Source organism: Monodon monoceros, unplaced genomic scaffold, assembly GCF_005190385.1.
Source record: "Monodon monoceros isolate NGI ecotype Baffin Bay Population unplaced genomic scaffold, NGI_Narwhal_1 Super_Scaffold_16, whole genome shotgun sequence".
NCBI classification, from domain to species: Eukaryota; Metazoa; Chordata; class Mammalia; order Artiodactyla; family Monodontidae; genus Monodon; species Monodon monoceros.
The window spans coordinates 39055151-39075223 of record NW_021703772.1 but is presented as its reverse complement, the minus strand read 5'-3'; the positions used below and the strand labels follow the sequence as shown (position 1 = coordinate 39075223).

The 20073-nt window shown below is 37.5% G+C and overlaps 1 protein-coding gene across 1 annotated transcript in view; it reads right to left on the bottom strand.

The window, feature by feature from the left end:
- DNAH7 (dynein axonemal heavy chain 7) overlaps positions 1-20073 on the bottom strand; it is a 245609-nt gene that overhangs the window by 169358 nt on the left and 56178 nt on the right. Inside the window, exons 13-19 of the mRNA XM_029225556.1 lie at positions 19113-19385; positions 18052-18179; positions 15674-15752; positions 12342-12566; positions 10299-10445; positions 7586-8271; positions 5214-5400 (exon numbers count right to left, since the gene is read on the bottom strand). Coding sequence (XP_029081389.1) covers positions 5214-5400; positions 7586-8271; positions 10299-10445; positions 12342-12566; positions 15674-15752; positions 18052-18179; positions 19113-19385 — 1725 coding nt within the window. The remainder of the gene's footprint in view (positions 1-5213; positions 5401-7585; positions 8272-10298; positions 10446-12341; positions 12567-15673; positions 15753-18051; positions 18180-19112; positions 19386-20073) is intronic.

Below are 20073 nucleotides of genomic sequence, written 5' to 3'. Positions count from 1 at the left end.
TAAATGGCTGCCTGGTCCCTTCAGGTGTGACCCTGTATCAGGAGCATGTTGTTAGTTTCTGCTCTTGGCAGCTTGGACACTCAGCAGTGTTGGGTAAGGGACCCAATAATGACAAGTCCTTCCATAATTCCCACCTCTGCCATCATGACTTCTTTGTAGCTTGAGTGACCATATAACGCAGTTTGATGAGGAGAGTTCTGGTCTATGTTTGCTCTCCCAGCTTACTTATTAATTGCTTTAACTCTCAGAAATTCTGCAGTCTGGACAACATATCATGCGATTATTCTATTCATACTCACTGTGCATACAATGGCATATACTGACTTTCACAAAATAGATCAACTGGTCAACTAATATTATCAAGTGCCTCTTTTGCAGTGCTGCATTTTATTAAACACTTACATGGAGCACAAATATACTCATATTCTAGTCTATTCTGTGATCCCTTATACCTCTTCCTCAGACCTCCTTGTTGCCAGTCTTTCAATCTTGTTTCTTCTAAGTCCTTGATCATACAGCCAAACTGTTTGCTACTGACTGTGATCAATGTAGAGCCACACTGCTGGCCATTTGTATAGTCAAGGTCTAAAAAACCCCTAATATTTATTGAAGTTGTAGGATTCCCTTCCTACTACCCTTTAAGTCAATCCCCTAAGTAGGGGGCGGGGGAGGTTGTAATTTCTGCTTCTGGATGATACACAAGAAATATTTTGCAGAAATCTATAAGCCAGTCTTTAATTTCTTCAAATCATATCAAGGATTTTTGGCATTTCAACTTCATTTAGGTGGGCCATCACGGAAGCCAGGTTTTGGTCAAAAAAGCAAGTAAAACAGAAATCATTCACATCTCCCCGACTAGCTCATGGAAACCAGGATCTCTGGTAAGCGTGCTCACATCAATACATTTGCCTGTATCTAACTTAGGTTCTCCCTAGGCAAGCACTATTGCAATATAATACCTCCTTTATTCCTTAGGATTCCGGCAAGGGGGGCTCTCAGTGTGAGGGTCAGCGTACCCAAAGTCAATCAACTCCACCCAGTTGTCCCCATTCTCAGTTCTCACCATCCCACTCTTTCCCAGTAAGTAAATTATCTTTCACAGAACAGATCTGGCAAGGCTGTGAATTAAATTACATTGTAATTTGGCAACCTGCTGGATCAGACTCTATAATTTTTGGCTATGTCAAATTTGTAGCTATGAGAATTAAGAGGTTCTCGAGGGCAACCACAGAAGCACCTTAATCCTCTGACCATGTCTTGAGCAAAGAATTTAAGCCCTGAATTATGCCATTTCTTTCATTTCTCCAGTGTTTTAGAAAAAATTCAGCCCATCTCACATCCCTTGTATTTCAGATTTGTACTCTATTGACCTACCACAGCAGTCAGTTGGTCCACCAAAGCACTGCCTGTAAAACAGACTCTTCATTCCAGGAAGCCAAGAGAATAATTTAAGTAAGTAAATTTTGGAGTGCATGCCAGGTACCACCAGTGTTCCATTTTCAGATGGTAACTAGATTTTAACTACCCTAAGATCCAACTTGGTCATATAGACCAAGATCCTAGATGCCAACTTGGAGGGTTTGATATCTTTATTCAGAGTTCAGTGCAGAATCCTTCTAGGTAATTAAGCAAAAGGGAATTTAATATAGGGAATTAAGCTATTACAAAATCATTAGAAGGTCTAAGGGAGTACACTCCAGGCTGGGCTTCCAGGAAAGACTCCTAGAACCTGTGGAACTGATCTTCCAGGAGTGTTGCCACCTCTGCCTCAGTAAGGACAAAAGGACGCCACCACTAGAACTAACTACATTCAAGAACACACCACGGTGACTGTGATTCTAGGATCAGAGAGCAGGATCACGAAGCCACCATCATAATCGGCTGTAAATACCCATAAAACTGGTGAGCAGACACTGAAGTCTGTCGGAAAAGAAAAAAAAAAAGGTGATCTTACTTGACAGCAGAACTAGCTAAAACGGCAAGAAGATGGCCACTGTATGCCTTCCAAATCCCAAATGAGCGCACCTAATCATCGAAATCGAATTCACTTCCAGAAACTTAGATGCTAAGGAGTCTGGGAGACACAATTTTAGCTTTCCAGCTCACTAGAAAGAGGTGACATGCTTGGTGCCAAGTGATCATATTTACTATAGTAAAAGGAAAGAGAAAAATAATGACTCTATACTTGTGGCCTGAAAAACAGGGGGAATAGTGTTCATATTTACTGAGATGCAGTTAGACTACAAAAGGAAAAGGTTTGGGGAGAAATTCAAGAGTGCCTTTTCCTGCCTTGTACGAAATACAAAAGACTCATGTGGATCAAAAGTCAAGTTTGGGTACACGCAAAAGATTATCCACTTCCTTCAACCCCAAATGATGGGCAATTCACTGGTCCTGTATTAGGGAGGGGGCCCAAGAGAGTCCCTGGAAAGGTTTTCAAGTGCATGTAAAGAGAGGAGGCTAACGTCTTCTTCTCCAACTGGAAGTCTGTTCCATCACCAGCATGCTGACCTGTGCCAGTGCTATCAGAACAGGAGAAGAACTCTGGGAGAAGGTGGTATAGTGGGACGACCAGGTGAAGGAAGGGCAAGGACCATGTGCTCAAGGTTACCAAGAAGTACAGAAGATGGATCCCAGGTGCTGCAGACCCCAGGTGAAATTAAGGGCTACAGATCTGTGAAATACTACTAGAATATGGGGCCAAAGACATGCATATGAGAGGAATGTGGCAAAAGCCATCATTGGTAGATCAGTTGGAAGATGGAGTCAAGTCTGGCAGAGGATGACCAAACCTAGGGGAGATGCTCAAGACAGCATCCCTCAGCAGCCAGAGCTTGTCGGGGTCTTCACCTGTCCACACTGAGTTAATCTGTGGACTTCACCTCTCCACAACTGGTCAAAAAGCTAGACTAGTTGTGATGATCAACTGTAAAGGCACAGTGCAGGTACCAGAGACAGGAGGCCGTCCACCTTAAGACCACCAAAGAAAAGAATAGCCAATTTGGCTGGACTGGTTACATCAGTACATTTTCTCTCCCTCTCCCTCTTTTTCTCTCTCTCTTCCTCTTTCTACTTTCTCCCCCTCCTTCCCTTTTTCTCTTCACCTTCTCCCTACCTTCTTCCTGTCCCAATACCAAGTGATAAGACCAGGAAAGAGAGAAGCAGTGTGGGAGAGCGCAGTCCCCACCCCACCAGAGCCTCAGGGTTACCTGACTACGGGTAGGAGAAGAGTTCTAAGGAGAACAAGAGATTGAGGTTTTCAAACAGGTACAGCTCAGTCTTCATAGGCAAAACTATCTTAATAACCAAAAGTGACTAGAAAATTCTGGAATTACACTGAAAGGTCAGTAAGGGGGCTTTCCCCAGTGAGAAACAGCCTTTGGCCAAGCATAGTTAGGAACAGGTACCAAAACACACAACTATTTCATGCTTATACCTTAAGGAACCAAGATAACCTCAATTCAAGCCATTTATATTAATAGCATCATTTACATTCTGTTTTTAACCTCTGAGCCTTTTCTCTTGGCATAGTTCTAAAAGAACATTTATTAGAAACCCATAAGACTGAAAGTGATGGCTTTTTGTACCTAGCATTTAATCCAGTGGCTTCTACTATACAGATCATCCTCATTAGCCTTCCTGAGAGAATATGGATTTATGTTTCTTTTCAAAGCTCCGGAGAATATGGACAAAAGCTGTCCTGAATACTAACACATCGAGAAAAAAAAAATGTAAAGCCAATTGAAGAAGATAATCAAGTCTTATAGCAAAAGTAAATGAAGTGTCATCCAAAGAAAACTGCTTATTTGGGAAGGAGAGGAAGTAATGCTTTTCTGTTAATATGTTTTTAATGTGGTTTTATAGAATTGAAAATCTTTCTCCTTTATTTACTAGACTCAGCATAGCTTCCCCTTTCCTAGGCATTGAACTATCTATAAAATTTCCCTAGCAATATGAATTTTGAAGAGTATTTTGATCGAATGTCAAAAAAAGAATTTTTTTAACTTCTAAAATTATATTGAATAGAATAGAAGCATCTACTTTTTTTCTTTTTTGGGCAACAAAAAAATTCTACTTCAACCCCTTCCAAACAAAAATGTATACATGTTTTAAGGGTTTTGCCCTGTTGTAAGGAAACAATATAGGAAAGGCTAAATTTATAAAACAAATTCATTAGAAATGAGTAAATGTGTTACAAAGTGACTCACCAGTAGGTCCTTTAAATATGGAATTCCAGTGTGATTAATTCAAAAAAGTTTGGTTTATACAGAAGCTTTGTTTCAAGTATTATTACATAAAATGAAGTAAACGTATTAAATAAACAGACCCATGTCCATCTTATGGAATATTTTCCTATAAAATCATATAGCTGACATTGATACAGTATCATCAGTATATAGGATTAGAGTCACAATTTTCAAAGTTTAAATAATAAAAATATGCATATTTCCATTTTAGGGTAGAAAAACTTCAAGATAATACTCTTCCTATCTTACAATATTGTATTTGATCAAAACACCAATAGAGAAGTTTACATTCATTTAATGATATAATTTAATAGCTAATATTTCTTGTATTTTAATCTTAACTTCCACTAACACACAAACCACACTTTGCAGGCAGTAAATAAATGTCTTTTGAACTGAACAAAAACCATACCTTTTTTGGTGTTACTGGTTTTTATTAAATTCCCTCCTTAACTTAAATTCTAAGTTCTCCACTGTATTTGTGTGGTGATTGATTGGTAGATTGCATTTTGTTTGTATTTATTGGGCTCTTTAAGTATATTTACCTTTGCAGCAGCTCTTTTTTTTTTTTTTTTTGTCCCTACAGAGAAACTTGTTGATTGAGCAGTTGGCATGCTGACCTTTTCCCACCATGGCACATTTCAGTGGTGGTGCAGCCAGTAACATGGGGGCCAGAGAATAAACAGGACAGTGCGTGCTGAGCACACTGTCTTCCTACCAGAGCGTCCAGTAAGAACCACTGCTAGAACAACTATCATTAAGTAATGCAAATTCAATTTTGATCTCAATAAGTAATCAGGACAAAATACCTATTTTCCTTTTGATGTTTCTTGCTCCTGGGATTCTAAAATAATATCTGAAAAGGAGCCTACACGGGAAAAAGACAATGGCTTATTTAGATTGTTTTGAACACAAAAATCATGTCACTTCAACAAAACAATCACATTCTTAGAGATTTTTACCTACCTGTACTACGCTTTTCATTGTATCTCTCCACATTTTATCCACGGTTGTAAATCGTCTGCCTTCCTCAGGCATTTGAGACATAATGTCCGGAGAACTAAAAATGGGCTCTAAATACAGCCACGTGGCTTGGACCTTGAGCCATTCATCCAGAACCTCCTGAAGCAGCAGGAGTTTGCCCTCCCATTCCCTGAGAAGCAAAACACAGTGGCTCTTATCAACAGCAAACCAAGCAATGTTTCCGATGATAAAACTCAAAACCATGACTAGGCTGTCAATCTTATATGCAATGGTGTTATTCCAATTTCCATTCTTCTACCTACTAGCTTTGTTCTACAAAATCTGTCTCTAAATAATAGCATCAACATTTATGCTAATACAGATATATACATGTTAGATGTACCTATCTACAAATGGGTTGGTTTCTGTATATCAGTAAACCTTTCTGCAATCCGATTCTATGGACAAAGGGTACAAACTGAGAAATGAGATTTTAGAGATACTAATGGTATTCTCAATCAAGGGCACTTGGAGCTTCTTAGGAAAGGTAATTGCATCCAAGATTTATTTCCTTTAACATTCTTATTTTTTCAGTTTTTAAAAACTTTGGGGCCATAAAGGCTTTATTTCCAGAATAAAATATTTCAATTCATAAGATATAACTGGCATTTAAAGAAAAATCTACATAATCTTAAATACACTAGTGTGGCATTCGTGAGAAGGAAGCATTTTTGAATTTACAATGAGTTATCAGTTTATTTCTAAATATGGAGAACAAAAACAACTTAACTTCCTCAAGAATAAATATTATAATTACAGCATAAACTGACAATTTTACAAGCACAGTTCTATGGTCTTTGCATGTATTTGCTCTATCCTCACAACAACCCAAGGAGGCAGAGTCCAGAGTGTTGTATCTTTTTACCAATAGGGAGACTAAGGTACATAGAGGTAAGTACCAGGTTCAAGCTCACTCAGCTAATAAACAATAGAGCCAGATTTGAACCCAGACCGCTGTAACCACTACACTATAAGAGATAACATAGCCATAAAGAAGAATGATTGGTTAATGGCAACAAAACTTAGAGATGGGATGGCTTTATGTGTAGATTCATACATTACTCGTCATTTATAATTTTAGATTGTTAAAACCAAGAAATGTATACAGGAGTTCAAAAAGTCGCCAGGCATTTTTAAATGTCTTTCTAAAATACCTTCCTTTCAATGTTCATCAGTAAATGTGTCTTTCACACAGGGAAATGAACGCCTCTACTTCCTTCTGGTACTCTTCCCTCTTTCTCCATCTAACCCCTGACTAATGCAAAAAATTTCTCACTAGCTAATGATCTCATGAACAGTCCTTAAAAATAGAATCTAGATATACCACTTTCAGAGAAGTTCAAAAATTACTCTTGATGAGCACATTGGAGCAAGCTGGGCAGGAGGCACAGCAATCAAACACTGAGCCAACACCAACAGCTGAGCAAGCTCAGGTTTAGGATAATATATCAATAACCAGAGGCTGATATCACCAAGCAGGTAGCTTTGCCTCACCATGCAAATTCACACTGAAGTTGGTAGTCTGACTTGGATTTACTCTTTTTTAAGATAAAATATAAGCTGCTTAAAACAATCACAAAAAATTTAAAAACTGACAGGATGGGCTTCCCTGGTGGCACAGTGGTTGAGAGTCCACCTGCCAATGCAGGGGACACGGGTTCGTGCCCCGGTCCGGGAGAATCCCACATGCCGCGGAGCGGCTGGGCCTGTGAGCCATGGCCGCTGAGGCTGTGCGTGTCCGGAGCCTGTGCTCCGCAACGGGAGAGGCCACAGCAGTGAGACGCCCACGTACCGCCAAAAAAAAAAAAAAACTGACAGGATAAAGGTCAGATTTAGTTGGCTGTGTCAGACGCTCAAAATTCCAGACGAGAATCACAGTTTCATGCTTTTGCACTTATCTAGCCATCCTTTATGCATATGACTGGAAATTACAATAGGCTTTGAGGAATCATCGACAACAAACTAATTAGTATATTTGGAAAATTACATTATCACTTCAGTTTTACAGTTTATATGTTCTATAAACTGTGTTCATAGGCATGAGACTATTTTTGAGAGTCAAATGTATAAGATCAGATTGTGGGCAATAAAAATGAATATCTGGAAGCTGACTGTCTACTACCTTTGTTATGAACATACATGATAGCAAAAGGATCAGGACTCTTCCAAAAGCAATAAAGGTTATCATTGCTTACAATACACTATTTAACATATTAAGCATAAAGTACAGAATCAATTTTTAAGAACTGGATATTACATATGAGTGATAATTTTGGTAACATAGTATAAACACTGTCACATAAATAACACTTTACCTCATTTGTTTTTCATAGGGTTTAACGAAAGGAGACCCTCGCATAGTTTGTGTCTTAATAATATGGTCATCCAACAACAGCTGAATTTCATCAACTGATGACAAAATAAATGTCCCACTTTCTCTATAAGGAAGGATGACAAATTCCACTGCATCCCATTCATTAATCATCTTCTCCATGGCCTTTTCGAGAGAATATTCTTTGCTAGCTGCTTCACTAATACCTTCAAACCTATCTAAATATGGTTCCAGATTCATATCTAAGAAAGAGAAGACAGTGGAACCATCTGCTGGCTCCAGGCGGTAACCAACGATGCTGGACATGGCCTCCCAGTGCCTGGGGCGCAAACCAGGATTACAAATCACTTGAATGAGAGGAATGTGCTGCTTGAAATCTTCCACCTTTGCTCTTACTTTTTTTGTCATTGCCAATGCATTTGGAGAATCATGGAAGGTTTTCTCCAGCTTATACAGTCCTCTCCAGTAATTTCCAACTTCTGTTTCTATTTGGTCTGGATTCACCTTGTGATATGGTCCTTCTGTCCATGCCCTGTATTTGGTGCTAAATTCTACAACAGTTTCATAGAGACGAAGATAAGGGTTCAAAACATCTTGGATTTTTTTACGTTGAGGATATATTGATGGTAGCCAACCAAACGCCTCCTCCTCAGCGTTAAGCTGCTCAATCTGGAAGGACAAGTATTAAGTATGTTATTCTGAAAGTGAATGATATTCAAAATAAAGTTTTAAAAAATATTTATATCAAATGTGACCCAAAAAACCTCTCATTAATCCCTAAAGTTAAATTAGGCCATTACTAGAAAAACTGAGCAGTGATCTCTTTTTTCCTATTTGCTTTATTTTGTTTATTTTTGTTGTTCCTATTTCTTTTTTATTACAGTTTCCAGAGAAAAATGACTGGTTAAGTTAGTTAAAATAGTAAATTTATATATATAAAAAGTCTCTGCCCATCCAGATATACTGAGGATATAGCTTCATTTATTTTATTTTATTTATTTTTTTTTGCGGTACGTGGGCCTCTCACTGTTGTGGCCTCTCCCGTTGCGGAGCACAGGCTCCGGACGCACAGGCTCAGCGGCCATGGCTCATGGGCCCAGCCGCTCCGTGGCATGGGATCTTCCCGGACCGGGGCATGAACCCACGTCCCCTGCATCGGCAGGCGGACTCTCAACCACTGCGCCACCAGGGAAGCCCTAGCTTCATTTATTAACTCACAAGAACTTAATTACTTTTTAAAAAATTCATTTATTTATTTATTTTTGGCTGCATTGGGTCTTTGTTGCTGCGCACTGGCTTTCTCTAGTTGTGGCGAGCGGGGGCTACTCTTAGTTGTGGTGCGTGGGCTTCTCATTGCAGTGGCTTCTGTTTGTTGCAGAGCACGGGCTCTAGGTGCACGGGTTTCAGTAGTTGTGGCACGCAGCTCAGTAGCTGTGGCCCACAGGTTCTAGAGCGCAGGCTCAGTAGTTGTGGCCCACAGGCTTAGCTGCTCCGTGGTATGTGGGATCTTTCCAGACCAGGGCTCGAACCCCTGTCCCCTGCACTGGCAGGCGGATTCTTAACCACTGTGTCACCAAGTAAGTCCCAAGAACTTAATTACTTTTAATAAACACAGCATTGTGTTAGATACTGTGGAAAATAGAAAAAAGTATATTGCAAAGTACCAATTCCAAGAGTTAGTAATCCAGATGAGGAGTTAGATACCAATTATTTAATAATATAAGGCAACAGAAGAGATGTGTTAGAGCAGTAGCCATTTAATATAAAATGAATGGTGTACTTTTAAAAATGCTATCACTCAGAGACAAGAGAGCCTGCTGAAATAGCGCAATCACAGATGCTAGAGAAGCTACAACCAGGGCTGGGTCTTGAAGGTAAGTAGGATAAGAGACACAAAGAAAGCATTAATTTCCTCTTAGATTAGTAGTGAAGTTGTGAGGATATGGGAGATGTAGATGAGAAATCTATAGAATTGAAAAGAGTGAGATAGATATGTAAATTATGTAGATTACTTAAAATTTCAGTGGCATCAGGTTTAAAAAATCTACAATTTCTCTTGTCTCAACATACATTTACATATCTGAGATTATTATAAACTATTTAATTACCTGAACTAAGATATTAAAATCTTACAATATATAAAAAGTGGTAGAGCATCATAATATGGTCTGTTTTCATATTTCCCCTTTTTATAAAAAACGCAATTAAAAATTTCAAACTTCTAACATGGCAAAGAGTACGGCTTTTTCCCACCCAGCTGCTTCTAACAAGACCACTGATTTCTGAAACAGCGGTACTGGGAACAAAGTAGCTTGATGGGAGAAAATAATGGACCTAATTTAAAAACACAGCCACCAAATCTAAGCTGGCTTCCATGGAGGTGAGAAATCTAAACAGTAACCAGGTGTTATCACATAATGTAAATGATCAAGATTAAAAAGCAGGTGGAGATATAACTCTATATCTTTAAAAGATGAAGGCCACTGAAATGTTATTACTACCAATAGAAAACAGCAATGCTGCTCCCTCCTTGAAGCATGTCTATAAAATCTATTTGTGCCATTCATATTAATCTCTAATTAAATGTAGTTGAACTCTTTTATTTGAATCCATTTCTTAAAGGTGAATACCCAATACAAATTCAAATGCTCATTCTGTTGAACTAATTCATCCTATTAAGAATTTTAAAATTATACCTTGTCTGCTGCTAAATCCAACTTTCCATTCAGTGTCTGAGCCTTTTTCAGGTACCGCTGTATATCCTGAAGATCTCCAAATGAGTAGAATTCTTCTGACTGTTTAGCATAACTCTGCAATTCCTCCACAAACCGTTCACACCGTAACTGATAAAAACAATTATTTTCGTTACTATTTTTAAGAGTAAAAACCCCTAGGCATCAAGAGAAAATTTTAGAATTTGTAAGGATTGTCAGAATTATTATTATTATATTCTGTCACTGGCAAAATATGAAGAAAGGGATGATCTTGAAGATGACTGGGATTCAAAATATACAGAATTTTTAAGAGTTGGGATTTAAGATTAATGGATTAAGATTCCTATAATTCACAAATTAGAGAAAGTTTACCCTTGTATTATCAAGGTAAGAAGTTCTAATAAAATGAATAAGAATGTGCTAAACAATGGTATTTCTTTAGTATGCTAATGAAATACAAGCACTTGAAAAAAATCTCACAATAATCAAGTATGAGGCTAAAAGTGAACTCCAATTTTTTTTTAAGGCCTGTAAAGGTAGCATTTTTACAAACAACTGGAAAAAACTGAATTTCTTTAATTGCGTTCTGATATTCAGGTATCTCTTCAATCAGCAATGCTAAAACAAAGTATTCCAAAGTTATTTTTCTTGTCCCATGGGCTCTCTTCACAGGAAATAAAAGAAATAAATCCAGATTTAAAAGCCGAAAAACTAAACCCTGCCAGTATAAAACAGGTGTGTGTGTGTGTGTGTGTGTGTGTGTGTGTGTGTGTTTTAATGAGAAAGGCTTCTTACGAAATTGTCATTGGTAAGGCATTCCAAATTAAATGGCTCTTAAAAAAACAGCTCTGAATAAAATATTCAGAAGTCAAATCCAGGTTATTCAAAAATAGATTTTATATTTTATAGATTATCTAGGTTGATTTCTGTCCCCTTTGGTTTTCTGGCCAATTTATTGCTCTGGCCCAGTGGGGGAAGGAAAATGAGAGGAAAAATTCATTAACATTATGTGTAGTTTGTAGAATGGTATACATTACAACGAAGTATAGATAATTCTGGGCCACCTAGTGATTTCCTAAGGGTCTATTATATTGTAGCATAAGCATCATATACTCATGATGCTTTCTACAGGTTCTAAAAATTTGTGAAATGGCCTAAACATAAAACAGAAATATAGACTTAAATATAGACTTATAGTTTAAAATGAAGAGTTTTTTTTGTTTTGTTTTAAGTCTATAATTTATTCTGCAAACAACATATGCTGAAAATGAGACAGCCCTGCCATCAAGGAGCTGACCAACTAATGGGGAGATGGAAATAATAACATAATGATCAGATAATTAGCCCGGTGGAGGTGTGTTAAAAGTGTCATGGGAGCAGAGGAGAAGCAGTACTGAGGCCTGACTGAAAGGGCTTCTCAGAAAGTCAGCTGACTTTGCTAGATAGACAGGCGGGGCGGCAGGTCACTCCAGAGAGAATGGAGAGAGCAGGTAAGAGATGAGAGGTGTAGGAGAGCAGGGACCAGAAGTTGCTCAGGGTTACTGAAGAGTCAAGAGCAAGAAGTGGGGAGAGGTAGGAGGTGAGCCTGGACAGGTAGATGGGGGGAATCACACACCATCTTATACGTAGGACACACACACCAAAGGTTCAAGTCACGGAACGTTACAGTGATGGTTCTGGGCGCGGTACTTAGGCAAGTTGGTGATTATGAGGTGTGAAGGCTCACCTCACCAAGGGAGCTTTGACCTTAATAAAAAATAAACTCAAGACAGTACTATAAACCGTATAAGATAAATACTATTCTTATTAATGCTCATTTGTGGGCAATATATTCAAATGTTTTCTCCCTTGAAAAATGAAGAAATGATGCCACATCCATCCATTATGTGTCCTATCCTCTACTAAGACTTATGAGAGGAGAGGGCTAAGATATACTATCTGTGAAATAGAGGAGCTGACATTGCTATGTAAGAAGTTAAATATTTCCAGAAAGTGAAAATAATTTAAAATATCCATGATTCCCACCTTAAGACCTTCTTGATATTGTTCTGTTTTCTCCTTAATGATCTTCCTGTGTTCATCAAAAATTTCATCCATTCTTCCATACCACTGGAAGACATTATTATTTAGCCTAATGTCTGCTGGAGAAAAGTTGGTACACTCAATGAGGAAGGCGAGACAGTTTTTAGAATCCACCAATCTCCGTCCCAGTTCAATCATATCAACTGTCTCTACTTTCTGAATATAAGCCTGAGGGAAAACAAAAATTACAGATGGCATTTTAAGGAACAGCTCATGTCAAAAAATAGCCTGTAGAAATACACTGCATAAATATGTACAGACTTGTTAGAAGCATAGACTTTTGGTTCCAAATAGGGGACTGCAGCACAGTCTGCTTCTCATCCATCCTGAAAACCTTTACTGACAGAGGAGGGCGAAAACCAGAAATACTAAACAACACACAAAGAGCACTGGAAAACCAAAGGATGCTGTGGTTCTCTGGAATATAAGAAGCCGATGCTGAGTGATATCATTTATTCTTTCAGAAGAGCATTTCGGGCACCTATTATGTGCCTGATACTGTGCCAGGTGCTGGCAATACAGTGTGACAGAAACAGACCTGGGCTTTGTCCTCAGACAGCTTATAGTTTAGTGGAGGGGACAGTTAGTCAAATAACCACCATAACAAATGTAAAACTGCAAACTTGCAACAGACACCAGTACTGCAACACTTTCCTTAGTTATAAAACTAAAATATAACTGTAGACAAATTTAACAAGGAAGGTGCTAAATCTATGAGGAAGACTACAGTACTTTATTGAAGGACATTTTAAAAGTACCAAATAAATATGGAAACCCACGGTAAAACATAATATTATAAGATGTAAATTCTCCTCCCACCAGTCTAGAAAGTCAATGCAATTTCAATCAAAATTGCAATGGCATTTTAAAAAACTAAATTTGATGTAATTTTAAAAGTCTCTGAAAGTACTCAAGAGTAGGCAAAGATTATCATGAAAAAGGAAAACGATAGAGACTAGCCCAGCTAAATAGCAAAATATACTATATAGATGCAATAATTTAAACAGTTCCTGTTCTGGCTCAGGAGTAAAGAATGGAACAGAACAGAGTTTAGAAATAGATCCAAGTACAAATGGAAATTTAGTGTTGAAAAAGAGGCATTTCAAATCAGGAGTGAAATGACAGATCATTTAATAAATTGTACTGAAGTAATTGGCTATTGATTTTGGAAGAAAGTAAGAGCCCTATTTACTCAGTAGAAGTACAGAGAAGGTATACTGTTAAGTGAATAAAATAATTTGCAGGAGTAATGATTCTGTTTTTGCAAAGACAAAGCTCTGTGTGTGTGTGAGTGGGTGAATATATAGGTGTGTGTGTACACATGCACATGGAGGTGCCCATGTGTATGGACATATATACATGTAGCTCTCTCAAACCTCTTTTGAAACATACTAATTTATGCATATATCTTAATAATATAAATTCTGAAAGAAACCTGCTATCCCACTGAAAAATGAGAAAACTGCCAATTACTTGTACCTACCTGTGTTTACCTTCCCTTTTATACCCCACACCTCCCTGTCTATGAAGTAAATGCTTCTTTTCTTAATGCTTTTAAAGTTCTTTTAAATCTCTAATAACCACCTCTCCCTGGCTCTCCCTTTTCATCACTCTCCCTAGTGCCATATATACACATATGTTTGGAAAGAACCATTACCCCAAAAAAAGGAATTATGGAAAAAGAGGAACTTTTACTTTGTACAGTTCCATATTGTTTAAATTTTCACTTTTGTAATTAAAAAGATAAAAAGGACATTGCCTTAAAAGCTTTCATTGATATGTCATTCTAATTAGAATGTTTTCCTGTTGCAAATCCAAACAGTGATCTAAGTGAAAATACATTTTTGTAACTTGATTAATCAGCTTTTTATGTAGTCAAACAACTGCATTTTTATTTCCTCTTACTGATAAAAAATGACTGATGTCTGTATTGAATAAACTGAGAAGATATTTATGCCCTTACAAGAATAAACTTTTTCAAGATACAGAAATATTTTAAATATTAGGTAATGAATCCTATTTGCTAATTCTGTGAAATGTTTCTATGAACAAAGGATATCATAGGTTTGTTTGTATTTGATACACACACATACACATAAATTCACATGTTAAGAACCCCAATCCAAGTACAAATACTTTAAAGGAAATAGAACCCTTTAAAGGCTGATATGTAAAATTTGGTTCTAGTGATTTTCACAAATTTTTCTTTAAGTGAATAATTTAACGTACGTAATCATTTGAACACCTTTTGTAATTTCCTACCTATACAAAGTTTTGAATGATTTAACATGTTTTGCTGGGTTTGCTTAAATATTTTAAAATCTAGGAACACAAGGGTTCTATTTTGGATCTTCAGATTGCTAGAAAAGGAAAAAGAAGATCCTGTAAAAGTGTAATGTTATAAGAATGGAAAAGGAACAAAATAAATGGATGATTAACCAGGTGTTTTATATTATTTTATTACCATCAGGTAGACTTCAAGCACAGAGGCAACAAGAAAAATGATGCAAGACTTCTCTAATATTTTTAGTACCATAAGTCCTATGCTCAAAACACTTTTCAGCAAACTACCACAGAAATGTTTAATATATAATAAAAGCCTATCAAAAACAAAATAAAATATTACTTAAGGATTAAATATTTGTTGATTAAAAAAATGAAGGATGACTGCATATCTCAGGTTGCCCAAGACAGTCCTGGTTTATGCCTGTTGGCATGGTAACAATTATTAATAGTGCTCTCAAAAAGATTCTTGTAGACAACTGCATTAATAACTCCAATACTTCACCTCTCCCACTGTCTGTCCTTGTAGTGTCCTCTCACTGGCTCTGTGGCCATTTTGGTCAACAGGCTATTCGCTAATGTGACACAAGCAGAAACTTGAAAAGCATTTGTACAATTGGGCTTGCTTTTGTGCCTCTACCATACCATGAAGACATGCCCAGGTGAGCCTGTTGAAGTTTGAGAGACAAGCGAAGCAGAGTCAAGCTTCTGAAGCTAATTACACTAGTCAACCCAGCTGAGAACTAGCTGATATGATTGAGTCCAGAAGAACCATCTAGGAGGAGTGTCCAGCCTGAATCACCAATCTTCACACTCATGAGGGGTGTGTGTGTGTGTGTGTGTGTGTGTGTGTAACTTACTATTTTAAGCCTCTGTTTTAACTTTTGGAGCGATTTGTTATTGTATTATCATGTCAATAATTATAAAAGCTGGGGAAAAAAAGAAAAACAATTTACTTACACACACGACTATACAGAGCTTATAAACAATACCTTCATTTCCATCAGTTCTGCTGTATTTGGAGGAGTGCTAAGAGCCTTTTCAGATATCTTCTCAAATTCCTCACATAATCTGAAACACCAGACAAAACCCATCTTCTATAATTAAATTTTATTCCTAAATATATTCCTGTGTACTATTTTAATGTTCTATTACATGAAAAATACAGTCAGATTACCTTACCTATATGACATCTAATTAATTAAAAGCAAATTTGTGCTCATTTACTCATTCATTCAATACACATTTAATGATGATCTATTCCATTCCCAACTACAGTAATAAGTGACGGAGGTACACAAATGTGTAAGATGCAATGATGGTTCTCAAGCAGTTCACAATCCAGTATGGACAGCAAGACTATGAACAATCATTTCCAACCTAGAGTTTTAAGGGCTCTACCAGAGATTTAGTTGAGATGGCACAAAAAGTTGGTCTACTTGGAAGGCATGGTTAAAATGGGCCTGTGTGCTCAGAAGCTTCTGGTAATATGCAAATACTTCCTACGGATTTAGGTTGTGGGCAGTATAAACAATGAACTTACTATGGGATTTTTAAAAAAGAGTAGTGAGAGCTAAGGAAGTTCAGATAACATCTGCAGAAATTTCTTCAAGAAGATTGGCTGTGAGGTGAAGGAGAGGGAATGGATGGTGATGATGTTGGGTTGAAGTGGAGGGTTGGAGGACGGAAGAGGGTTTTGACCGTGTTTGTAAATTTCAGAGGCAGAATCCACAGTGAAGGAGAGATTTAAAATGAGACACAGAGGGGACGACTAGTAGAGCCAGGTCCAGAGGGATGGGAGGCAAGGGGGCTGAGATCATAGGTAGAGATGAGAACAGTGAGTGGCTGACAGACTCTTGACCTCTGAGAATGTGGGGAGGCAGATAGGGAGGGGTTCGTGGAGAGGTGAGATGAGACATGTAAGGGCAAGGAGTTGAGGGTATTTGTATCTAGCAGTTCCTATAACAGTCCTGGTATATCCTCTATACAGCCAGTGAGTCTGGTGAGAGGCATAATTAAGAGAAAAGGGGAAAAAGTAGAACCGGCATGAGCTCTGGGGGCAGCTAAGAGGCAGGGAAATAGTTATGAAATTAAAGCAAATATTTCACTCAGCATGAAATGCTGTAAATAAAAGACATTTTCACTATTCTTCCAGTACTTTTAGAGGAAAAGGTACTTTAAACTGAATATACTGTTCTGTTTCTCAGATAAGCCGCCCGAGTCCTAGCCCTTTTCCACGTGGTGCCTCCCTCTTCAGCCTCCCCCGCTCACAGTGTCCGTGAGAGCAACACAACCCACTCCTTGTTCTTGGAATACACCATGCCATTTTCATACCTATCTCACTCCCTTCTACATATTATTTCCTCTAACTGGAATTATTTCACCCACATCATTCACCTGGCGGACTCCTACTCATCCTTCAAAATGAATTCCTACATCACTTCCTCTTTGCAGACTTCCCTGATTTTCCCCCTCTCCTCCAAACCTCACCCTGAAAGGAAATTAATCACTTCCTTCTCTACTGTTCTATTCTGTGGTTCAGGACAGAACTTATGGCACCCTGTTGTAATTTACTGAATTGGATGCCTATTTCTCCTTCTACAATGTAACTTCCTTCAGGAATTTTTTTCATATTCAGTCCAAGTCTCTAGTGCTGTATCTGACATATGGTAGGTAAATGAAGCTCCCTCCAGGCTTCTTACAGGCTAAAAGAAATATCTTTTTAATGCTTTTTCCCTAACACTATAATTATAAAAAATTCTGATTATTTGGGGGTTTTATTCCATGTAACTGATAGCAGGAAAGAGGTTTCTGGAGCCACACTATCACCAGTGCTAGAAAACTAACTACACTTCTTGTCTTAAACAGGTATTCTGCTTCACACATTAGCATTCTGTAAGTTTACTTAACATGAGTCAGTTTTCCTAAAAATCTCCAGATCGGACAACAAATGAGTTTGTAGTTAAGGTAATGTGTTACCATGGCCTTGAAGGGTAATTACAGTAAAATGATGTTCCAAATTTGAGATCCTTGACAACTACTGTGTATATCCACTGTGAAAACTCACTTTGTGTATTGATTACACAAACTTAAAAATCTGAAGTTAGATAATGTCCACCTGACTTATACAAAAGAAATGTAAACACATTTTAACACCACCCTAATTCAGACAACTGGGAAAGCACATTCATGGTGAAAAAATACTAAAAATCACAAAATAACACTTAGAGCCAAGTTGAAATAAGTTTGGCTTTATCTTTTCTTTTCTGTCATTTACGACACTGCTCTAATCCATTACTTAGTTGAGTGACAGTTGATTCTATTTAATTCCTCCACCCGCCAAAATAAAAATATAATATTAAATAAATACCTTGTATTTACTTCCTGATGCTCTCTGAACATTTTAGCTATAAGTTTTCCACAAATAATATCTACTCGCTTCACCAAAGCTCTGATTAATTCCTCACAGCGCATTTCAAACATTCCTAAACGAATAGTCTGCAATGTTAGGTATTAAAAGTTTAATAAACATGAAATGACATAAATGATTCCCACAATTTTGCCTTTTTCCATAATATTGATTTGTGTGTGTATGATCTAATACAGCTGAGTTTTTTATTTTAATATGACGCAGGCAGGGTTTTGCAAATACTCTTTTATATTTTACCACTACCTTCTGCGTGAATCTCCTTGAACAGTGTATCTTGGAAGCCAATTCTATTTCAGGACAATAATTGATATAAAAACTTTGGAGAATTGAGTTATTGCTACATAGATAGTGGGATTTAAATGTTATACTTTCTCTGTACAAAAAAGTAATGCATGGTCATGGTGGTAATTTGGGAAAATATAAAAAAGGACAAATGAAGAAAATGTTTAATTACCAGTCTCCTACTAAACAGAAGTAACCACATTTTGGTATAATTACCATATTTTCCAAAGGATTTGTACACACCAAAGCAAAAAAACCAAATAGTTCTTGATATTTTTGAGGGGCCAAGTTAAAATAAATTACTTAAAAGTCAGGCTGCCTGCCAATGCAGGGGATGCGGGTTCATGCCCCGGTCCGGGAAGATCCCACATGCCACGGAGCGGCTGGGCCCGTGAGCCATGGCCGCTGAGCCTGCGCGTCCGGAGCCTGTGCTCCGCAACGGGACAGGCCACAGCAGCGAGAGGCCCGTGTACCGCAAAAAAAAAGTCAGCCTTATAGGGTACACCTTCAGCTCTATGAACATAAGAACTATGTGTTTTGTCTACCTCTGCATAGCCAGGGCTTACCACAATGCTTGGCACATAAAAAGGCCCAACAAACAGTTTTCTGTTAATGATAATGGTCTAATTCTTTCACTGTATGGTCTAGAAATACATCCTAATAAAACTGGGAAAAGATCACTAGGTACAAAGAACAGTTGTACAAAATGGGTCATTTACCTTTCTAGATGTGTACTGTATATCCTCTATGAGTTTTTGGTACCTGTGAATTTCTTGTATTATTTTCTCATAATTATGATTTTCTGCAAGGAAAGCATCAGCATCTTGCTCAGCTTTTTTGGTAATTAAAAAATCATACTTGTCATAGAGTCTGAGGTGCTCATTCAGTGCCATGCTCTCACGTATAACCACCTCCTTAATCTTTTCTTTGTGAGCTTCAACAACTTCCTTCAGAATTATCGGCTCCAAAGTTGTTGGTTTAGACTTACTATCCTAAACAAAGGAATAAAAACAATATGAGTTATTTAAAATACTTTAAATTAAGGTAACCATATCATTCAGCTTTGTAAAAATGCCCATCTTACCATATTGTCTTTTTATTCACAAGTTCCCTTGGATTTTCTAATCTATATCTGTAGAGAGTCTAATCACAGCAGTATTTTAAATATCTAGGTTTCATATGTTTTGTTTTTCTTAGAGGCTACCTAGGAGTGTTTTGTTTTTCTGTATGGAGGAAAGAGCAGTCACTTGAGAACATACACAAAATAAGAGTTGGAATATCAAAACAGCAAAATCCATGTTTTATTTGTACAGTTGTATATGCTAGCTTAAAAGGCAGCACTTGCATCATACATTATTTAAAAAAAATAAGTCAGCTCAATGTCATATGATCACAGTCTTTGATCACAGTCACAGCCCTTCTTCACCTTGAGGAGTAATGTATGTAGAACAAAGGATTGCTTACTCATTCACTGACCTCTGAGCTTTCAGAGGTCAGTGTGAACAGCAACTAGAACAGACTAAAATCCCTAGTTGCAAAATTTGCATTCTGCTACCACCATTAGAATAATGTGGGCAAGAATGTATCAGACAACAATTTTAAATAAGCAAACAAATCTCAACAACTTGTCTCCTTCTCTTTTTGAATAAGAGGACAAGTAAATGTGCATATATGGTTTAT